The sequence below is a fragment of the Fulmarus glacialis genome, unplaced genomic scaffold, assembly GCF_000690835.1.
Source record: "Fulmarus glacialis isolate BGI_N327 unplaced genomic scaffold, ASM69083v1 scaffold3012, whole genome shotgun sequence".
Lineage (NCBI taxonomy): Eukaryota > Metazoa > Chordata > Aves > Procellariiformes > Procellariidae > Fulmarus > Fulmarus glacialis.
Genome location: NW_009199586.1, coordinates 39,292 through 58,957, shown reverse-complemented (window position 1 = coordinate 58,957; position 19,666 = coordinate 39,292). Strand labels below are relative to the sequence as shown.

The window sequence follows — 19,666 nt, the reverse complement described above, 5'->3', positions numbered from 1 at the left end:
CTGAGCTGAAACAGATTTTTCCTTCTGACTGCCTTTCTTTGGGCTGAGTTCTAGATTTCTGCCTTCTTTCCTTCTAGCTTTTCTTCATTTTTCTTCTGCTTTACTCTTGCTGTTATTTGCTAACAGTTACATAAAACTGCCATATGTTCTAGATAGAGGATCATTCAAAATGCAACACCATGAGAAGTCATCTTTTTCATTTGTTTCTACCAGAAACTTTTACAATTTTTAAACCTTTTTTACTCTTTTGGACAAAATTTAGGATCTCTTCCCCTTACCGATCAATGTAGTACTGGTATGTGGTGACGTACCATTGCAACTCAAAGATCATCAAAATGCCAGGCTGCCTACTTGCCTGAGACTGAACATCCTCTCTAAAGACTCTGAAGGAATTTAGTTCCCCTGCTACAGCAGAGAAGGCTGTAAGTCTTTAGTAGCTTGGATGGAATAATATACTGCCACCTCTTGATACACAAGGAAAAGAATGAAACCAAAGGAAAAGGCTTCATTATCCCTCATTTATGTGTTCTATTTATATTCTTATAAATCATAGGTGCACAGCATACCTCCACCTAGCTGGGTTTATACACATCGTTAAGCCCCCAAAGCAGAGCAGTGCTGGACGTGGGGAACTCAGCAGGATCCCTCGCAGCGCAGAGCGCTGTGAGCAGCCCGCCAGCCCGGGGCTGATGTAGGCGCCAGATGTCTCCTCGCAGACGCCTGCTGGTGGCTGGGACGTCCCCGGCGTGGAGGCCAAACCCTGGCCACAGCTGGGTGATTCGGGGGTTCAGAAGCAGAGCTGAATACAGAAGTCTTGTTCCTCAACCACGTGTCCCTGCTCCCCCCTCAGCATTGCAGACACCAGGCTTCCCTTGCTTGTACTGACCCAACTGTTTATGAGGCCACATTGTGATTCAAAAAAAGGAACTGGTCTGGGTTAAATATAGCCCATTTCATCATGCTGTAGTTTTGTTTTTTTTTTTTTTAAACCCAGCAGTACACAGCATGGCCTCACATACAGCGTGGGGATAAGGGGCACGGTGGCTTGGGGAAAGAACAAGTAGCAAGGGATGGATGAGCGGATGGGACCATGCAAGCCAGTATTGCTGCCAAAGTCCCGTATCATCAAATTACAGAGCAAGAGTGAAAACACCAGGGACATAACTGTGAGGAAGAAAAAAACAAAGGGATATTACTCTCAAGGGGTCTCACAGTGACAGATGTGTCCCAAGGCAGTGCTATGGGTAACTGCATTACACCTCCCTGTGTGTTTGAACTCAGCTGCTCACACAGGCCATTTTTCTGCAAACACAGAGCTGGCCATTTCCCCTGGACTACGAATATGCAAAGTCTGCTTCAAGCCCTTGGGAAGGGTCCATGGCTACCTTACTCTATTACCTTGCTCTTGGGCACTCCCAAGGTGAGAGCTAGGGACATCTCACGTTGCAAGCCCAGAGATGCCAGCTCACTGTTACCAGGTGCCTTAACTGCAGAGCAGGCACCATGCCCGTCCCATGGACCTGTGCCTCACCCACCTGGGTACACTCACATACCACTCCTTTACACAGTTCAACATACAGAGCCATACCTTGCTGCTATACTCCTGTGCCACGTATCAAACAGAGGTAGTAACAAGGGCCCCTGGACAAAAAGCCTTCTCCAGCTCCCCAGCATCTGCTTGTCCCTGCCTCCGGCAGCCTTGGACAGCCTGAATGCTGCTCAGAGCGGGCTCCACTACTGCAATACGTGGCCAGGTCACAATGCCAGACACTCCGTTCCTTCCACCCTTTCTCCATTATGTGACAAAACACAGTGAAAACCATTAGAGAATTCAGTCTGAATGGTATCATTAAAAGGAAACCATAAGCAGGCACTTTTCTGTGCAGCACAGTACAGCCCATGGACTTGGGTTACGTTATCACCAACAGAGCCAAGAGAACCAGGAGGTGCAAACAAAGACACTGCAACCCTGGGTAAATTAAATACTTCACGCACTTTTCAACCAGCAACTAGCGATTTTGCTCCCATGTGTAAGGTCCCACTAAACCCAGCAGATGGCACCCAAAGCTTTCAAAAATGGAAAAAAAAAAAAAAAAAAAGAATTTTTTTTCTCCTTTTTCATGACAAATAAGTCCAATGGGTCTACGTATCTCCCCTCATTTTCAAATACCACACCTACCACCAGTTTTTTATTCCAAAAAAAAAAAAAAAGACTTCTGTAATTTAACAGATAATTCATGCAAACATTTGGAAGAAAGTGCATACTGCATAAACAAGGCAGAGGAGGACATGGCATAGAGCAAGTTAGATAATGGTGCTGCACTTAGACACAGCCCTGCCACTGGGATCTACTGCTGGGGAGCTCAGAGGGGCTGCTGCAGATCTCTCCTCTGGGGCACCCTACAGAAATACCAGTTTCACAAGAACACTCGTATTGTGTCAGATCAAAGGTCCCTGAGCCCAGTATCTGGACTTTGACTGTGGCCACAAATGGATACTGAGGGAAGAGAAAGAACAAGACAAGCATATATGATACTTCCTTCTTTGTACTCTCCCTGTCTGCAACTGTTTTCAGGTCAGGGGATTTTCTGAGCCAGATGGGGTTTCTCCATATTTAGGTTCTTCAATGGACTTTTCCGCCAGCTAATTCTTCAGTTTTTTCTTGAGCCCAGAGAGAGTTCTGGCATCCACAACGTCTTTTAGCAACAATTTTCCCAGGTCTGCTACACACTCTATGAAGAACCACCTCCTTTTGCTCTGAACCTGACTGCTACTAGCTTTGTTTAATGTTGTTGTTTTGGAAAACACACTGAATGGCTGACTCCTATCCACACCTCTCCATGCCACTCCTGAGCCTAGAGACCCACATCATATTCCTGGTCCCTGCCTACAGGCTTCTAGTCTCTGCAGTCATTCTTCAAGTCAAAGTTATTCCTTACCTTTGCTTATCCTTGTTGCTCCTCCCTGATCCTTTTCTATGTTTATTATATCTCCTTTGAGATGAGAGGACCAGAACTGCACAGGTGAGGGGAAACCATGGACTTGTGCCACGGTATGGCAATGTTCACTGTTTTATCATCTATGCCTTTCCTAATCATTGCTTGATATACATATCTGACCGCTACTGAGCACTGAAACGAAGCTTTCATCAAGTTAAATACTGTATCAGCATCCTGTTCTTGAATGGTACAGGTCAGCTCAAAGTTAGTAATTCCACAGGTGAAGTTCTGATCACTTTTGTCCCTATGCACATTACTGTGTGTATACCTAGACTGCATGTTATCTACAATTTTGTCGAGGATCTCAGCCTCACAAAGTCTTTCCAGAATTCTTCAGTCTGCCCTTTCCTCAATGATCTGAATAATGTAGCATCGTCAGCAAGCTTCCTCACCTCACTGCTTACCCTGTCTATGAATATTTTGAGACTGTGGCGTTCTCACCGTCCTGAGAAGTTGAGAGGGAACTGTCAGTGAACAAGGCTAGAGTATCCCATGCCAGACAACATGGGAGTTATTTACTGCCTACCCTCTACCCTATCTTTTACTAGCTATTGTCTCCACTGGGCAATCCATCTTAACTACTGACATTCACCAGTGGGGCCTATTCCAAATTACCCCAATCAGTTCCTTGATTAAATTACTCCAATCAGCAACCATGATTAAATGCAGAGTCACAAGAATATTCTGTCAATTAGGGTCCAAACTAGCAAGCTGCTGAACACCCAGCTCTCATAAGGAAGGTTAAACACCTCAAAGCCATGCAGGCAGTCTGTATCTTCGCTTCGTAACAGCTAAGAACTGTACTGTCTCTTGCTTTCTGAGAAGCAGAAGCAGCACTGGCTCTCTTTTTATGTGTGGCTTTACCAATGACACATAAAACATAACTTTGTACTGGACCTATAGCCCACTGAGGTTGACTGGAAATATCCCCATTACCTTTCCTGGGGTTTGGATCAGGTCTAAGGAGGACTGCTGCATGCTGCCAGTGCAGAGGCTAGCTACTGCAGCTGTGTGCAAGGCCAGACCACAGGACCAAACATCAGCAGCATCAAGCTTAATACTGAATGTTTATACCTGTAAAAGATTATTAGAAAGTAGCTCAGATGGAGGCTTCCTGTGGTTTTCAGATGCATGAAGCATGCTACTTTTGATAGGAAGGTATAATGTTTCAACCAAGAACTGTCACACCCCACCCCAGAAGCTTGCTCACATGGGAAGAACTGTACCATAGTGAAATCACTTTGGCAGTACAAATGGCAGAAGTCTCTGCTGTCGACGGTGACCTTTACAAGCTTGACTCTCCACTAAAAGCTTCAGGTCGCATGCAAAATCTATTCGATAGTACATAAAAATGCTGACTCATGATAATCAATTCAGAGAAGAATCTGGACAGCTGAAAGTCCCTGGAAACGAGGACTTGGTGTGAAGACCCATGTGAATCAGTTTCCTCCTTTCACAGCTCCTGCTTCTCAGGATAGTTGTTTAGTACAGCACACAGATGTAAGGAGCAGTAGTCACTACACAAGTCTGTTTTTGCTAAGCTAGATTCACAGTCCCTGTAATAACCTCTCTGTAAGACTAACAGAGGTCATAACAATATCAATCATGACAGTCATGTGAGAAATACTGTATTTTTAGGCAAAGTAACACTAACCTCAGTATGCCACAGCTTACATGTCTCACACAAAGAGACAGATAAATTATTTTGTTACATGGTGCATACCATGTCCTGAAAAGGTCATTAAAATCGTCTGACAGCAAAGTGAAAACATCTCCTCTGGAAAGGTTTATCACCTTTGCCTCTGAAACATGAAGCACCAAAATGAGTTATGAAAGACAACTGTTTAAAAAGCAACCACCCCAGAATTCATAGTTTGAATGAAAAGTGGTAATATGCAAGCTGACAGGGACTCCAGAATTTTTCTCAGAGAAAAACATTTCCCATTGAATAGTGCTTCGAAAATAATACGGTGTATTAAAATGCAACATAAGTTGATTACCGTGAACTTTTTTCTCTGTCAGTGACAAAACTCCTAATAATGATGAATCAGTAGCATCATTGGGCCTGATTTTTGGAAGTGTTGGACACCTGTCCAGTTACTTATTAGGGCCTGAGCACCTCAAACGTCAGGGCTGCAAAAGGATGTGCCGTGTTCCACCCGGAAAAGCACTGAAAAGGTTTGGAACAGAATCTAGTGTTCTCCTCTGACCCACTGTCTCCTCTGCAAGTATCAACTGTCTAGAGATAAAGAACGCAGAAGCACTTGAATATAAAGAGCTTATTTTCTGTAGAGGTTTAAAAAAATATTTGTGCACAGATTAGATTTTTAGATATAAACTCTTTCTCCTAAGGAAAAAAAAGAGAGAACACATTGAAAACCTGAAGAAATGGGAACTGAACGATGTGGTTTCTATGGTTTGTGCCAAAACAAATGACTAAAGGCCATGTGTGCATGAAATTAGAGATTATCCCAATAAAATGTTCTTCTGCTTTGCCTTCTTCCAACACTGAAGATGAAAAGTAAACTGAAGTTATTCAGGCATCTCATTGGATTCCTTGCCCCAAAATATATGGATCATTGCTCAGTCTCTGAGGCAGAAACAATAGCCAGAAGCATAAAAGCAGTGACTAACTAATCAAAAGCTTTGGCTTTAGGCCAAATTTTCACAAAATGGTCAATGTTTTTGGATACCTTATCTTCTACTGATGAACTTGTGCTATGTTGAGCTACCTCCTCAGAAAAGCTGAGACTCTTCTGGCTCCCATGACTGCAAGTAGAATTAATACTCAGCACGTCTCAAAAATCACACTGAAGTGATTTGCCATCTACTATTAAATGTAGTGAAATTCTGATGCTATGCACTCCTTGCATAAAGATGACCAGGCTTAACTGATCTTTTGAAGACATGTGTGAACTATACAGATAAAACAGTAATTGTCTTATTATAAGGAAATTATTCTTTTGACCTACATTTCTCTAATCACTGAGGCAAAATTTTTAAGTCATTAAACATATGTGTAATAGCCATTGTAACCAAAGACTGCTTTACGCAGCAAATAATATTTTCCAAAGCTATTTTATTGCATTTCTCACTGTCCATTCTCTGTCCTTATTCTCCCCATTGCTTATGCATTAATCTTGCACAACTGTGTGCATGAACTATGACTGTAATCCCACATATCTGGAAGTGTTCTGTAATAAAGAGTATTTCTGCTTTTGCTTTTTCAGCAATGAATTTTACTCTGAAATATTTATCTGAAACATTCATGCTTACAAAACAGTTTTCAAATCTTTCACATACAGAAATAGAAAATCTCCGGTTTTCTATCCTCGTTTCTTGCACTAGCCATTTGTTCTATATCTTCTTCCTACATTTTCTATCTCAAACACTGCTAATTCTCACCTTCTACCTTCTTAACTGTCATTGTGTTGAACGCATTATGTATATGACTCAGTCTGCGACGGAGCATACTGGGTGTGAGGGAGGAGGGAATCAGGAGCAGAGCGACTAAATACCAAATTACCTGCTAGAATGACGCCACTGTTGCAAACAGAAGCTATTCTTCTTGAAAATTTACTTCCAAAATTCTTTGGGTCATTAGAAGTTTTTTTTAAAAATCGTAGTTTCCAAATGACACCAGGAAAACTTAGCTTTAGACTGCACAGGAAAATGTACCCAGCTGTGGAAATAGAGGATGATTTGCCTTTGTCTCAGTTTATCCCCAGGAAACCATTTTTTTTCATCCTAGATTAATTCAGCATTATGCACCATTACCTCCAGATTACTCAAGCACAACCAGCACCAATAAACTATAATTAAATCCACTCTTTGTCACAGGCACATCAGACTGACTAAACCAGCAAATTTGCATATAGATTACCTTGCTATTTGTCTGCTTTAAAAGATTTTTCAACATGGTGTGACAAAACCAGCTCCTGGACTAGCACGCGTGCGCACACACACACACTCTTAATCCACAAAAAAACCCCATTACGTTCACAATTTCTGCTCAGTGCAATGGATGCTGTCGCTAGCATGATGAACAGACCCCTTCCTCCATGGTGGAATCGCTTGGTTTTGAGGGCTTTCAGCTTCAGAATATGAAATAAATGACAAAAGATTTCATCCATTCCCACAGCATTCCCCACGTAATATAGTAGATGGTGAAAGAGAAGATCTATAGGGAATCTATGCATAAAAATTTGCATTTGTAAAGGCAAAGGCGACTGTGAGGAACCAAACCACTCCAACTTGAGCACTTGCTGTGTGCGGTGTGTGAAACTACTTTTTCTGTGAAGGAGAGAGATTGTTGTTCCCTTGCCGTTCCTCTGCCAGGAGTGGCCAGCACTCTCCGCAGGGTGGCAGGGAGAGCCATGCTGCTACCCTGTCCTGCCTCCTCTGCCTGGAACAGAGGGACAGATCTGACCTTGACAGATGCAGGTTTGAGTGAGGGTCTTCTTTCACACTTGGCTGCCCTTTCCTTTCCTCTTTTCTGCATATGGAGGTTTCTATTAAGAAAAGACTCACTCTATCTGATGTCAACGTGAAGGGTGGGATCTTTAAATTTTTCTAAGAATTACATTTAGGCTGAGTAGAAAATAGGAAGAATCTGCATGTTTACAAGAGCAGATGCTCGAAAGGTATTTATTTTATTCAGAGGCTCTATTTGTAATATGTTCAGGGTTCTTTGTGTTGTTTTTTGTTTTTTAAATGTTGGACTTCCTTTGAGGGAGGAAGGCTTGTTTAGCACTGGTATAGAACAATTCAATTTAAGAAGGCTACAGCTGCGCACAGACCAAGCAGCTACTGGGAATAAAACAGTTCTTCCAGCTTTATAGTTGCTCCTAAGGATTCCTGAAAGCCAATTGCATCGGAGCCTCTGTGCCAGGCTGCATTCTCATCCTCAGGACCCATTTCTGGTTTGCTGCACAGGGACAGCTAAAGGTGACCCTGCTGCCCGACACCAACCAGCCAGCTATGCTCTTTTCAGTTTGTCCCAGCTGGGTTTTCTGCTGCCTGAAAGGAGCTGATATGAGGAAGCAGCTGCTTTGTTCAGTTACTGCAGTTGTCTCCTGAATCATCCTGAAAAAAAACTCCTGAGTAAGCTCAGCGAAGTGCTCTCTCTTTTGCTGGTAGACACTGTGATGTGCTTTTGAACTGCTTCTGGCACACCACCCTTTTCCCCGTTATCTCCTCAGTGTCTTGATGGTTAACAAATAAGCAAAAAACTCCCCTTTTTTGATCTGAGCTACAGTATATACAATGGGGTGCTGATGTAATGGGAAGAAATGACAGGCAAGGAGCACTCACAACACATCATGCTTCTCCAGCTGTAAGAGGAACATCCTATAGGATGGATCCGCAGCCGAGAACATTTATATTTGAGCTAGTTTAAAATAGCTAGTCTAAGTGCAGCTCCAACATCACAGGCTGCAAAACCTACCCCAGCTTCTGGCTAAGTATCAAAGCAACCTGCCCATGATGTGCATGATCTTGTTGTTGCTAACTAACACCAGTACCCAAGCCAGCATCAGCTAAGTAACCCAGGTATGACCACTAAAGTTGAAATCAAATAGCTAGATTAAAAAAGAAACAGGACAGAGGGAGCTGCCAGCTCCTAGTGTCTGGAAGCATGTTAGCTAGGACAGGCACTAGGACCAAAAGCTCACTGTCTCTGCAAGCCCCTCACTTGACTGTAGCCTAAGGGAAGAAACTGCAGAAAAAGCCCGCATCCCATTTAGAGAGAAGCAACATTCAAAGAAATGTCATGGAGACTTTGAGGCAAAAGCCCATATAGTTCAGGGCAGTGTCAGACAACCTGAGAAATCTGATTGTTCTAGCTAAAAGCAAGTCACCAGGGTTGTGATTAACATCAGTTATACAGTTCCTCTCTCCCGTAAGTTCTTGGTGATGCCTGGCACACAGATGCAAAAATGGCAGGGATGCTCTGCTCCTTCTTACTGTATCTCTTGAGGGCTCTTCCCTCCATAAAGACACACCATAAAGATGACCAAGGTTGGGGGGAGGCAAAAAGAAATGTTGTATCTTTTCTCTCTGCTAATATGAGACAGGCAGGTACAAATGTTACTGGTTTTAGCCTAGTTATTTGTTTAGAAGGTTCATCATTCAAATGGGGACTGGAGGAAAAGAAGGGATGCTTCCTTCAAGCATGAGGCCATATTCAACTCCAAATCAGCCCACCTCACTGGCCATTTGCTGCCTTTGAATGAACAAAGAGCATTTCCCCTGTTCTTGAAGTAAGGATGCCAATTAGCTTAACCAGTCAGAAATAAATACAGTATTTTTTCAACTCAATGCTCAATGCTGGGAAATTATGTCTAGCAGGATTTTCCACCTAGCACAGAAGCAACATACTGCTGAAGCTGCTAAGTCCTTGCATTTCTCCTGCACTATAAAGTACAAGCTGGTCTCTTGCCTCTGAGCTGGGCACTTTCTTTTGTTAAGTTTGAAACACAGCAGAGCAAGTAACTTGGCTGATGACTGCTTTGAGACAGCGGTTCCTATTGCTATTCAAAAACTTCCCAAGTGCCTTTACAGTTTGCTGGAGCTAATAAGGGCTGCAGACTAACCTATTTTCCAAAATGTGAAAATCTCCTTTGATTTACAGCCATCCTCACTGAACAGCTAGCATGGGCTATGGCTGCTACTCTTCCAATTACTTTCCCCCATTTGCTTTAAAGACAGATAATCTTCTGCAGCCAACACAAACAAGTAACTGGAAGAGAACCTCTGCAGAGCTCACTGTCCCAAGACAAACACAGGGGGATGGAAGAGCAGTGAAGACACAGCAGTGCAGCCTTGGCTGTGGAGAAATTTCCATCTGGCTTGGACTGAGCTGGGCATCCAAATTCCTTCAAAATTACTAGGTTACCAGTATAATAAAGACAAATGTTTACCTGTTAAATCTATTGCCTTTTGCTCACTGCACCTGTCTGCAAAAGTACTGACATTTAATCTTGAGGACTTTATTTCAAAATATGGCAGGATGAGAAATATCTCAAGGATGATGGTTTGTTTTCCTTTGACATCTCAGGACAAGTGTCTCCCAGCAAGAGAGATATTTTCTTCTGGGAGACTTCCATATAAAAACAAACAGGAACAAAATGTGACTAAGTGTAATAAATGGCTTTGTGTTCCTGTCCACACACTTTTGTGTCACCAAGCATCCAATCAGAGAGACCAACATTTAAATTTTCTCCTTCTCTCAGCCCACAGATCTCATGATGTATTACATCCTCAGCTCCAACCTCCAAAGGTAAGAGAAGGACATGACAGAACTCATCTCAGCTCCATGCTTTCAAAAAGGTATATATAGAATTCAAATTAATGTACAGAAATTATAATAAATATGAAGCTCTCCATTTTATCACCCTCAGAAAGCCACCCTAAGTGGGAGGCTTCCACTTTTGAAACAACAGAAGATTTGAAGATATCAATACTTGCCCATACTTCCTGACCAACTCCAGCCACTCCAAGAGACAGCTGTTAAAAGAAGCCAAGTCTGAAACTGAGCCGGTCAGGAATCTACCAAATGCTGATTTGTGGCAATTAAAATGAAGAACAATCACTCTAACATAATCTATTAATCACTAAGTAGTGTTGCTTGGCTATAAAGATTTTATCAATGTGATGTTTATTCTAACTATACCGCAAACACATTTTAGAAGCATCAGAGCAAACAGTTTTGCTAAGTAGGTTTCATATATTTATAAACCTATTACACATAAAGCTTTCCCTAGTGAGCTTTTGATCTTGTTCTTCACATTTCACATTGAGGGTACAGTGCTAACATCACACATCCAATAAAGCAAGTATTTTAGTTGAGTTGTGACTTTTTTTGTGCAAGTTCTTATTTATAGCATACCTCTTTTCACAAAAGATGGCAATAAGTCCAGAAAGTTTTCCTAATCATTGTGAACAGTTAAACACATTGCTACATTCACTTCAAAAATCATGCTTTTATTTTGATCTGAACAGAATGTGAATAACTGTTATTAAATTAGTCAGATACTTTTTTGACCACTCTTGTGTTTAGAAAATCAATTTCCCCATACTTTTCAAATGAGCTCCCCTTTTCCTTTTTTTTTCATTAGAAGTTGTATTTTTCAGAAATAATGCTTACCTGTTACCTTCAGAAGGCTCATCCTGTTTTACAAAAAAGGATAAAGTGTTTTTTGCAGAGCATTTTGCGGAGAACTATAGTATTAAAGCTGCTCATCTGTGTTAATTAGATACATCTGCTTCAGAAAATAAGTCTGGGTCTATAAACCACTTCTGCTTGACCATGTGTAAATTAGGCTAGCAGACATTTTGAAACTGAATAAAAAAGTGCTGTAAGTGTGCAGCTACAGCCAGAAATGTGGTATTATAAGTGACCTCTGATGTGAATGTTTCCCATACTTTTTTTCTGAGATGGCAAGATACTGTGTTTTCTAATATCTTGTTTGCACTGCAGGCCTTAGAGAAGCAGCAACAAGATTATCTTCTGTCTTGTACACAGTAATCTCACTGTATTCCAAAATCTGTATTAATGACATATAGCAAGCAAGGCCTAATTACTGCAACCTCAAAGCTTCATTTCTGCTGTCTGAACTATGTGAAAAGCATGGGCTTCTTTTCCTTTCCTGAGAGGAATGCAGAACTCCCAGCCTATTTGCTGTGCTATTACCTGGAGAGGCAGCAATGAGATACTTACTTCAACAGCAAGCACTGATTTTCATGAGTGGGTGAACAATGTCTTTTGCCTTCCTGCCACAAATAGTTGTGCAACAAAATATACCATCTGAGATGTCTACTTCTGCAAGATTTTGCATCTCAGTTCAAAAACCACTCAACAGGTATGACTACACTGCAAATAAAAAGTAGACATACTTTTTAGTATATAGTCCATAGAGCTCATAACGTCAATATTAGGGACTGCCAGTCTTCTCATCATATATCTGCCTTGTGTGCCATTTGTCCAGATATGTCCAGTCTCCTGAACAGTCAGTTGCTGGAAGCATATTCAGCCTTGTTTTGAAGACAACTTTATAGATGCAGTGTAGACGTATATCATAGGACTACCAGTCCTTAAAATTAAGGTTCTAAAGGTATGTTGCTGATCAACAATGAAGTGAAGAAGAAAATAGACATGATTTCGGAGGAGGTATTCTATCTCGTCAGGGTCCCTGAAGCTTCAAACTTAAACATGTTTACATATAAAAGAAACTGTGTATGACATTTGCAGAACTTATTTTTCTTGTACATTACCTTTAAGACAAAGCAGTGATCTGTAGGTGCCTTATATTTCACTTTGTGTTGAGAACCGTAATAAACGTTCATATTCTCAAACTGAATGAAGCATGCCAGATCCCGTGATGTCTACAAATGAAAACCAAGCACATCATTGTTAGAACAAATTGAAATTTGATGTGAAACTCATTAATAGGACTTTTTTCACGTGTATGAATGCCAATGCTTTTTATTTTTTTAACTGTCATGAAGTTGACTGAAGAAAGATGAATTTTAAGTGTGTGCATTCTTAAACTAACAATTGGAAGAGGGTCAGTACATATTAGGAATAATGTATAACACAGTGCAACATTTTGCTGTTGTTCTGGTTTTGCTGTGCTTTGCTTTGTGTGGAGATCTTGGCTTATGGCTAATAAAACCAAATAGAACACCATAGTAAGAAATAACTTTAGTAAAATAGATACAGGCCTTGCAACCACACCCTTACAATTGTGAGTGGAGAAAGAAGGTTTAAGGTTCTAAATTGCTTTGGGAGCTTGTTTCTCTTTGGTATATGTAACAAACAAACTCTCATCAGGAAATAAGCACACATTTCATCTGTTTTGCTTTGAATTTTCTCAAATTTCCTGGCATCATTCCTTTTCTGTTTATCATAATATTTGCTTGTTCACAATAAGTTGCTAAAGTAGCAAGGTTTCTGTTGCTGGCACGCTTCTCAGTGCAGAATTCTGCATACAGAGCATAACTTTTGCAATCCTTTGAGTGGAAATGCAAAAATGGCCCTGTCGCATGGTCACTGTTGGCTAAACTGAAAAATCAGGAAACTGTGAAAAAAACAAAAAAGGAAAAAGAAAATAACAAACACAAACCCTCTCTACCCTTAAGAATGGGGTTATATTTCCGCATATGGTGGCTCTTCTATGCTGTTCTCATTCTTACTGATACTTTCATTACAATACACCTTTGAGTTGGGTTTATTTATAAATTGAGTTTGCAGGTAAGATTTGTGGGGAAACACTCCATACTGTATGTAGACAGGGCTTCTCTCTCTCCTCTGTCTCCCCTGAAGCTGATGTCAGGGATTTTGTCATTGACTGTGTGGACCTAGGATTTTCCAACACTGTGAGTCCCTAAACGTGCTCAAATCCATGCAGTACAATGAGTTGTTCCTTTCCTTTATGAACCAGGTAATGGCAATTAAGACCAATATGAATGCAGTTGTTATTTTCTTCTAAATAAGGAACAAATTTTTATGCAAGGGACAAAGGCATTTATTGCTATTATTTCTGTGATGTTAACATGACAAAGCCACACAATTAACAGAAACAAATTTTAAAACTGTATCTGCAATTCTGATTCTGTTGTTTTGTGACCCTGTCCATTTTTTTGAGTGGGACAGAAGTAGAGCAATGCTGAAGAAAGAACTTAAGACAGCAGTGCTGACTGGTGCCTGGTTTGTTAACAACAAAAAAACCCAAACAACAAAAAACACCAAAAGCATGTGTGTGAAATTATCTTAACGCGTCCCTATATTTTCACGTTTGCAATGTATTTTACAGCCAACATGAAGTGCCAAAGGTATGCCAGACTTCTTTGCTTTTTTAATAACAAGTGAAAACATGATTACATGATGACTTTCAAAACAGCTGCAGCAGCTGGAGATATTATTGTCCGCCAACTGTTTGTTTCTGTACCTCAATGAAAGATCACTCTACCCACAACTGAATGACTGCAGCAAGGCACATGTGCACTTTTCATACCACCCTGACACGGGATGAACTCTTATAACTTAAGGGCTTTGACTGAAGAGCTCTACTGAATTCTGCTGCGGTGCTTTAAGATGTTTAGCACCCTCACTGCATCCTGCTCATCTACCAGAGATTACTGTCTCCACAAAAGACGTGTACCTGAGCCTCAGCTGTTCCAATACAGAGTCCAGTAACTAACTTACACCACCATTAAACACAGGTTTGAGCTAAGAGACTTGAGGAATGGCTGAGGCATGGACACATGCATCCCTTTGCTGAAGGTTGTTACAGAAGCAGGAGCAAACAGTTGATTTTAAAGAGCTGTGACTATCTCCTAAAGAACTAGATTCAAGGTCCTCGATCCCTGTGAGTGGCTGAGTTGGTAATATAGTGAGTTTGAAGCACTGACATACTTCCTTAAAATGGCTCAGTTATAGGCAGGGTGGTACACAGGCTGTAACGACTTACAGGAAATAAAGTTTTCAACTAAAACAGCTGTTACAAGGTGACTGCATGGCTCCATCCTAAGCCTATGTTTGCAGTCTGTCACCTGAAAAAAGAAAGCACTTTCCTCATTTGCACTATGATGGAAAGTCACTGAAACGGGTATCACCAGCTGATGAAAAAAGGCTACTGGATGATGAAAAAGGCTGGGTAACTATCAATATATGCTTGCCCTGCTTTGGCACTGTGCTACTGGCCATCGTTGGAGGCAGGCTACAAGGAAATGTCAAAGATGGACTTTTCATTTGACTATTCTTATACTCTTTCCACCTTAAGTGCCTTCCAAATAGCATTCTAGCTCCTAATTGATAGGATGTTGTGTGTGTGCAACATGATTTGAGGACTGAAAGCCGTTATCCCAGAGTCAGGTCAAGTCAAAATAAATTGCTGTGAAAGCAGCAAGGTAACCTAGGTCTGTGTTTCACTGAGATTTGTTTATAAACACAGGTCACTGGAAGAGCAGCACGGCTTTCCTTTACAAGCTATCCATTTTTTTTTTTCCTTTGTAATTTAGTCAGGGAATAGAAGAACAGTTAAGTTTCACAGCACGAATCATAACAGTAAAGCACCAGAATTTTCAAATATGAAGTCATCATTCTACCTTATCACTGTGGAAATGAGAAGCCAGCTGCCCTTATGTGCAATGTGTCCAGGACCCCTTTGCCTCTCCAGTGCTGGCAATTCAGACTCGTTAAATATTTTGCAATACTACATGTCAGTACGTTTGATTCGGTCAGGTGGATGTTTCTGTCTCACTTCTTTCTACACAAAGGGCAGTCTTAAAAAGCCTTAAAAGGCACAACGCATTCTCTAGGTAAAGATGACTGTAGGAAAAAATGTATAGCATTTCTGTATGCTGGTTACTTGTGCAGAAAGTCAGTATCAAACAAAGCAAAATTCCACCTTATTTGTGATAAGAAATTAGTTTACTTGAGAACTTTTAAAATATTCTTCCACAGGGAACCCGTATAACAGTGAAGCATTTTGGCAGCATAACACCAGCTGAAAGGTGCTGTGCTGTTTTTCTTTCCCCTACTGACTTCCGGAGGAGTGCTATTTCATTAATGCTTTTATCTATCCATAGAAATCAAAAGGAGAGAAATATGACAGAATTCAGTGACTACATTCTCATATTTGCACAAGTGGTGTAGTCAAAGTTAAATCAAAAAAACCCCAACCCTCTCAGATGCACCAGACAGTGCTCTTAAAATGTCACCTTGGGAGTTCTTCACTTTCACCTCCATGAATTGTTTTATTGCTAAAAGGATTATTTGGCTTCCTGACCTTGGTTTTTCCTTTGGGTACATAATAAATTCCAGAAGCTCGTAGAAGAAAATAACGCCTCTTCCAGGACTTTTTTCCGTCTTCTTTTAAATAAAGGGCCCCTTCAAGCTCTGGCACAATGACAGATGTCCCACAGAAGCTTTCCTGTGCAACAAGAATAATAATACACAAAATAAATTGATTTAAGCACAACCCTATTAATAAATAGCAGAAAAATGCTCCCTTGAAAAATAAAGACATTTCCTGTGACAGTGAACATATGAACATGGGGAATGCAGTTACCAGGGAGATGAACACCTTAGACAGGCAAAGGAAACTTTTCCAAGCTAATGTGGTAACTTGGCAGTGCAAGTTGGGTGCTCACGCTGGAAAAGAAGGCTCACAAAACCTCCATTCTCTGAAGGGTCAAGCAAAAACCTACAAAAGATTTTAACTAGACATAGATGCGCTCAGTGAAGGCAATAAAACAGAATGGTTGGTACTGCTGCTGTTGTTTTTTCTCTATTGCTATCTATAGGTTCTGTAGAGAAATACTTCTGTAAAGAGAATCTTTAGAGACTGCTTAGAGCTCTAAAAACAGCTAAAGAAAAAAATCCCCCCCAATCTCTGCTTTCACTTTGAAATACATACTAGCATTTACAACACTGTTTAAACAAATACACTTCATTGTTTGCTTGAAGGACCTACTGTTGGGTAATTTTTAATGCCAACGCACTTATCATCTACTGTTTTCATTTAGAATTTACCAGGACTTCTGCTGGTTGACATCTGGTGCCTTCATGAGATGCAATAATTTTGAAATGGGAATCCTCAGTCACCTGGGAACAGCATTTCCTTTGTGAACTTTTACCAAAGTCAAAATGCTTGCCAGGACAACTGTGATAATCTTCTCTTTCATATAGCTCTGGATTTTTCTTTCTCAAACATATCAGGAAAGGCAAGAGGCTAAACAGACTTTCTGGAAAAGTGCAAACGTTTTTTTTCTGTTGTAGCACAGCTAATAATTTGAGTTAGTGAGAAGTACATCTACTTCTAACACAAAAGATAATTGTTTGCTACTGATCAACCTTACTAACAATATAAACTCACAAGGGCTGGCCTAAGGGTGTGGCACAGCTGTTTCTGTTATTCATATTTGTATAACACTGCTTTTATTTTTATCATGGCATTACTTTTCATAGAAACACTAAGTAAAAACGTTTCATGGCATTGGGGTCTATAACAACAAAATAATTCTCCATCATTTAATTTCTCTAATAGGGCATACAATCTGCATTTTTAATGGTGAGCAGCAGATGCAGAGGAAAATCCACATATTAGAAGAAAGACACCAACCATTACAGAACTTCCTGTTGTTACACATTTGCCCACAAAGAACTAAACGCTGTCGTTGCAGAGCAGATGCAGATGGTGGCAGAGTTTTGGTGACATTTGCATCATCAACCTAGAAAGCTGGCTTACCTCCAGTAAAGCCTCTTTGTTTTTATCATTCATTTCTTTGCTTTCATTCTTCCCTTTGTTTGCCAGGTAGAAATTCTGATTAAGACACAAAAGAAATTGATGTTCATTATAAAGACAGCAATACAAGTAACTAGATTACTACAAACCCATTCGATAGTTACTCAGTCTTTCAATATTGAGTACCCAAGCCAGCAGATGCAAGAGGCAGATGCTTATGGACTCTTCTATAGAATACTTTAATCACAGCTGCCTGCTCATGAGTTTTAATTCTTTATTTTGAATATAATTCAAAAGTAATACAAAATTACTTTTGCCTATGTACATACAGCCTCCCAAAAGTTTAAAAACATTGGCTTATGGTTTTGGCTGGTTTTCTGGATCAATGGGTTTGATTTTATCACTCCAATTTTCACCGCTTCCTACATTATTACAGGCGGTAGAGAACGTAACATTTTATTGCATACTGATATATGATGAATACAATGCAGTATCAAAAGGCTAGAAAGCCTTTTTCCTAACAACTCAATTTGGTAATTTGTATGCTTCATATCTGGCACTCTGGATACAACTCAGCTCTTAATTTTTAATAAAAGTGCTTATATGCCAAAGCATTTATTCAAAGTTACTACTTTCTACTTTTAAACCCCTGCTCATGCTCTGCAAAGTATTTTTCTGCAATGAAGAAGGTATTAAAAATCTAGAAGAAGTCAGAAGAAATTATCACAATGATATCTTGGCACATGTGCTCCAGCCTAGTGAAACAAAAGCCTATACTTTGAAATGACCCTTCACTTCTGTGACAGAGGGCTGTGAAGCTGCAACCACCCTCAGAAGACCCAGTGCCTGTCTGCCCCTCCAAACAAGGAAGCACAGTGCCTCGTGCATACAATTACCAGTAAAAATAAATTCACCCACTGTTAAACAGCAAAAACAATTTTGCATCCATCTGCATTGTACAGATGGACAAAAGGACAGCACTTGGACATAGGTGTAAATTCAGGCAGTGGGAAGGTAGCTCAGGAGCATGCTAGGACTTGTGTGCTAGAGCATGTGCAGTGGCTTTGCTCAGCAGCAAGCATGGCCAGATAGCAGAGCCCATCGCCCGCAGACAGTAAGGCAGCTGGGCGTGAAGGAAGCAAGTAGATCATGGAGCTATGCCATGCATCAAGTAGCATTTGGATCCATGGGCTTGAGGCTAGAATGATAACACTCAAAGTTCTCATGTTTTATCATTTTCTGAACAAAAGTACATGTAGAAGAGGAGCTTGGTTTTGCAAAATACCTGATGCATTGGACAGTTTTACTGATTTCCCTGGAATTAGTCAAAAAGCTAAGCTTGCAGAACAAAGGGCATAAAACAAACACACACCATTGTCTAGGAAATAGACAAAACTGTAAAAACCCAACAAATTTTGAAAGCTATCTACTTAAAAATTACTCCTAATTCTGTAATTCTTCAGCAATTCTGTAGAAAGAAAATTAAGAGTTTATCTGACTTTTCATCTCTCTCCATTTTTTCATGTCTCAAGACTATGAGAATGTGGCAACATATTCACATGCCTAGAACTCCACAACGACTAAACTGCAACACAAATGCAAACATTACCAAAAGACAAATGAGAAGTGTGTAAATGAAGGGACATGCTGTTGCTACAGTGTAAGAAAGAAACAAACAAGCAGCAAATCTGCCCTGCCAGCATACCATGTTTACAGCAGCGAGGTTTATCTGAAGTGAAACCCAGCTCTTCCACACAACCACATCTTCTTTTTCAAGCAGTGCTCTGAACAGATGTCTGCCAGAATGCAAGCCTCATAGCAGACGGTTTTTGGAGGGGCACCAGGAGAGGAAGGGGAAGAGGTGTGGATGATCTCAAAAACAGTTCTTTAAAAACTGCTTTCTTAAAAGTTCATATTAAATCAGACAGGGGACATCAGAAACACAGCCACCTGCAATTTGGCCTATGCTGATGCCACGTCTGTAGTATGAACATAAGAAAAGAAAGTTGAACATTCAGTACAATAGACAGTTATATTAGGAAATACAGCAATGTTGTTCTCTAGGATATGCAGCAGCACGTAGCTGGCTCCAGACTGCCTGGGCACATTTTTAGTCCATGGATGAAGGTAAGCAAACGCTAAGGACCACAGCTTCGTGACTACATCTGAAGACAGTATTCATAGCGGGAAAAAACCCAAACCAGCTCAAAACAAAACCCGCTTAGAAGTGTGTTCTCAGTACAACCCATACAGCGATGACTGCCTATGCAGTCCAAAACTATAGGTTTGACTGAGTGACAATGCTCCACTCATCCCACTGGAAAAAAAAATACTGTTCTGAGCAGCTGCAGCCAAGTCGAAGTACATGCGCAACAGCTCTTCTTGACAGGGAGCACTTGATGGCTTGATGTTGGCACA

At 40.7% G+C, this 19,666-nt stretch overlaps 1 protein-coding gene across 1 annotated transcript in view; it reads right to left on the bottom strand.

The window, feature by feature from the left end:
• The window catches only part of APBB1IP (amyloid beta (A4) precursor protein-binding, family B, member 1 interacting protein), a 52,409-nt gene that overhangs the window by 8,739 nt on the left and 24,004 nt on the right, over nucleotides 1-19,666 (bottom strand). Inside the window, exons 7-9 of the mRNA XM_009573293.1 lie at nucleotides 17,252-17,326; nucleotides 15,791-15,934; nucleotides 12,273-12,383 (exon numbers count right to left, since the gene is read on the bottom strand). Coding sequence (XP_009571588.1) covers nucleotides 12,273-12,383; nucleotides 15,791-15,934; nucleotides 17,252-17,326 — 330 coding nt within the window. The remainder of the gene's footprint in view (nucleotides 1-12,272; nucleotides 12,384-15,790; nucleotides 15,935-17,251; nucleotides 17,327-19,666) is intronic.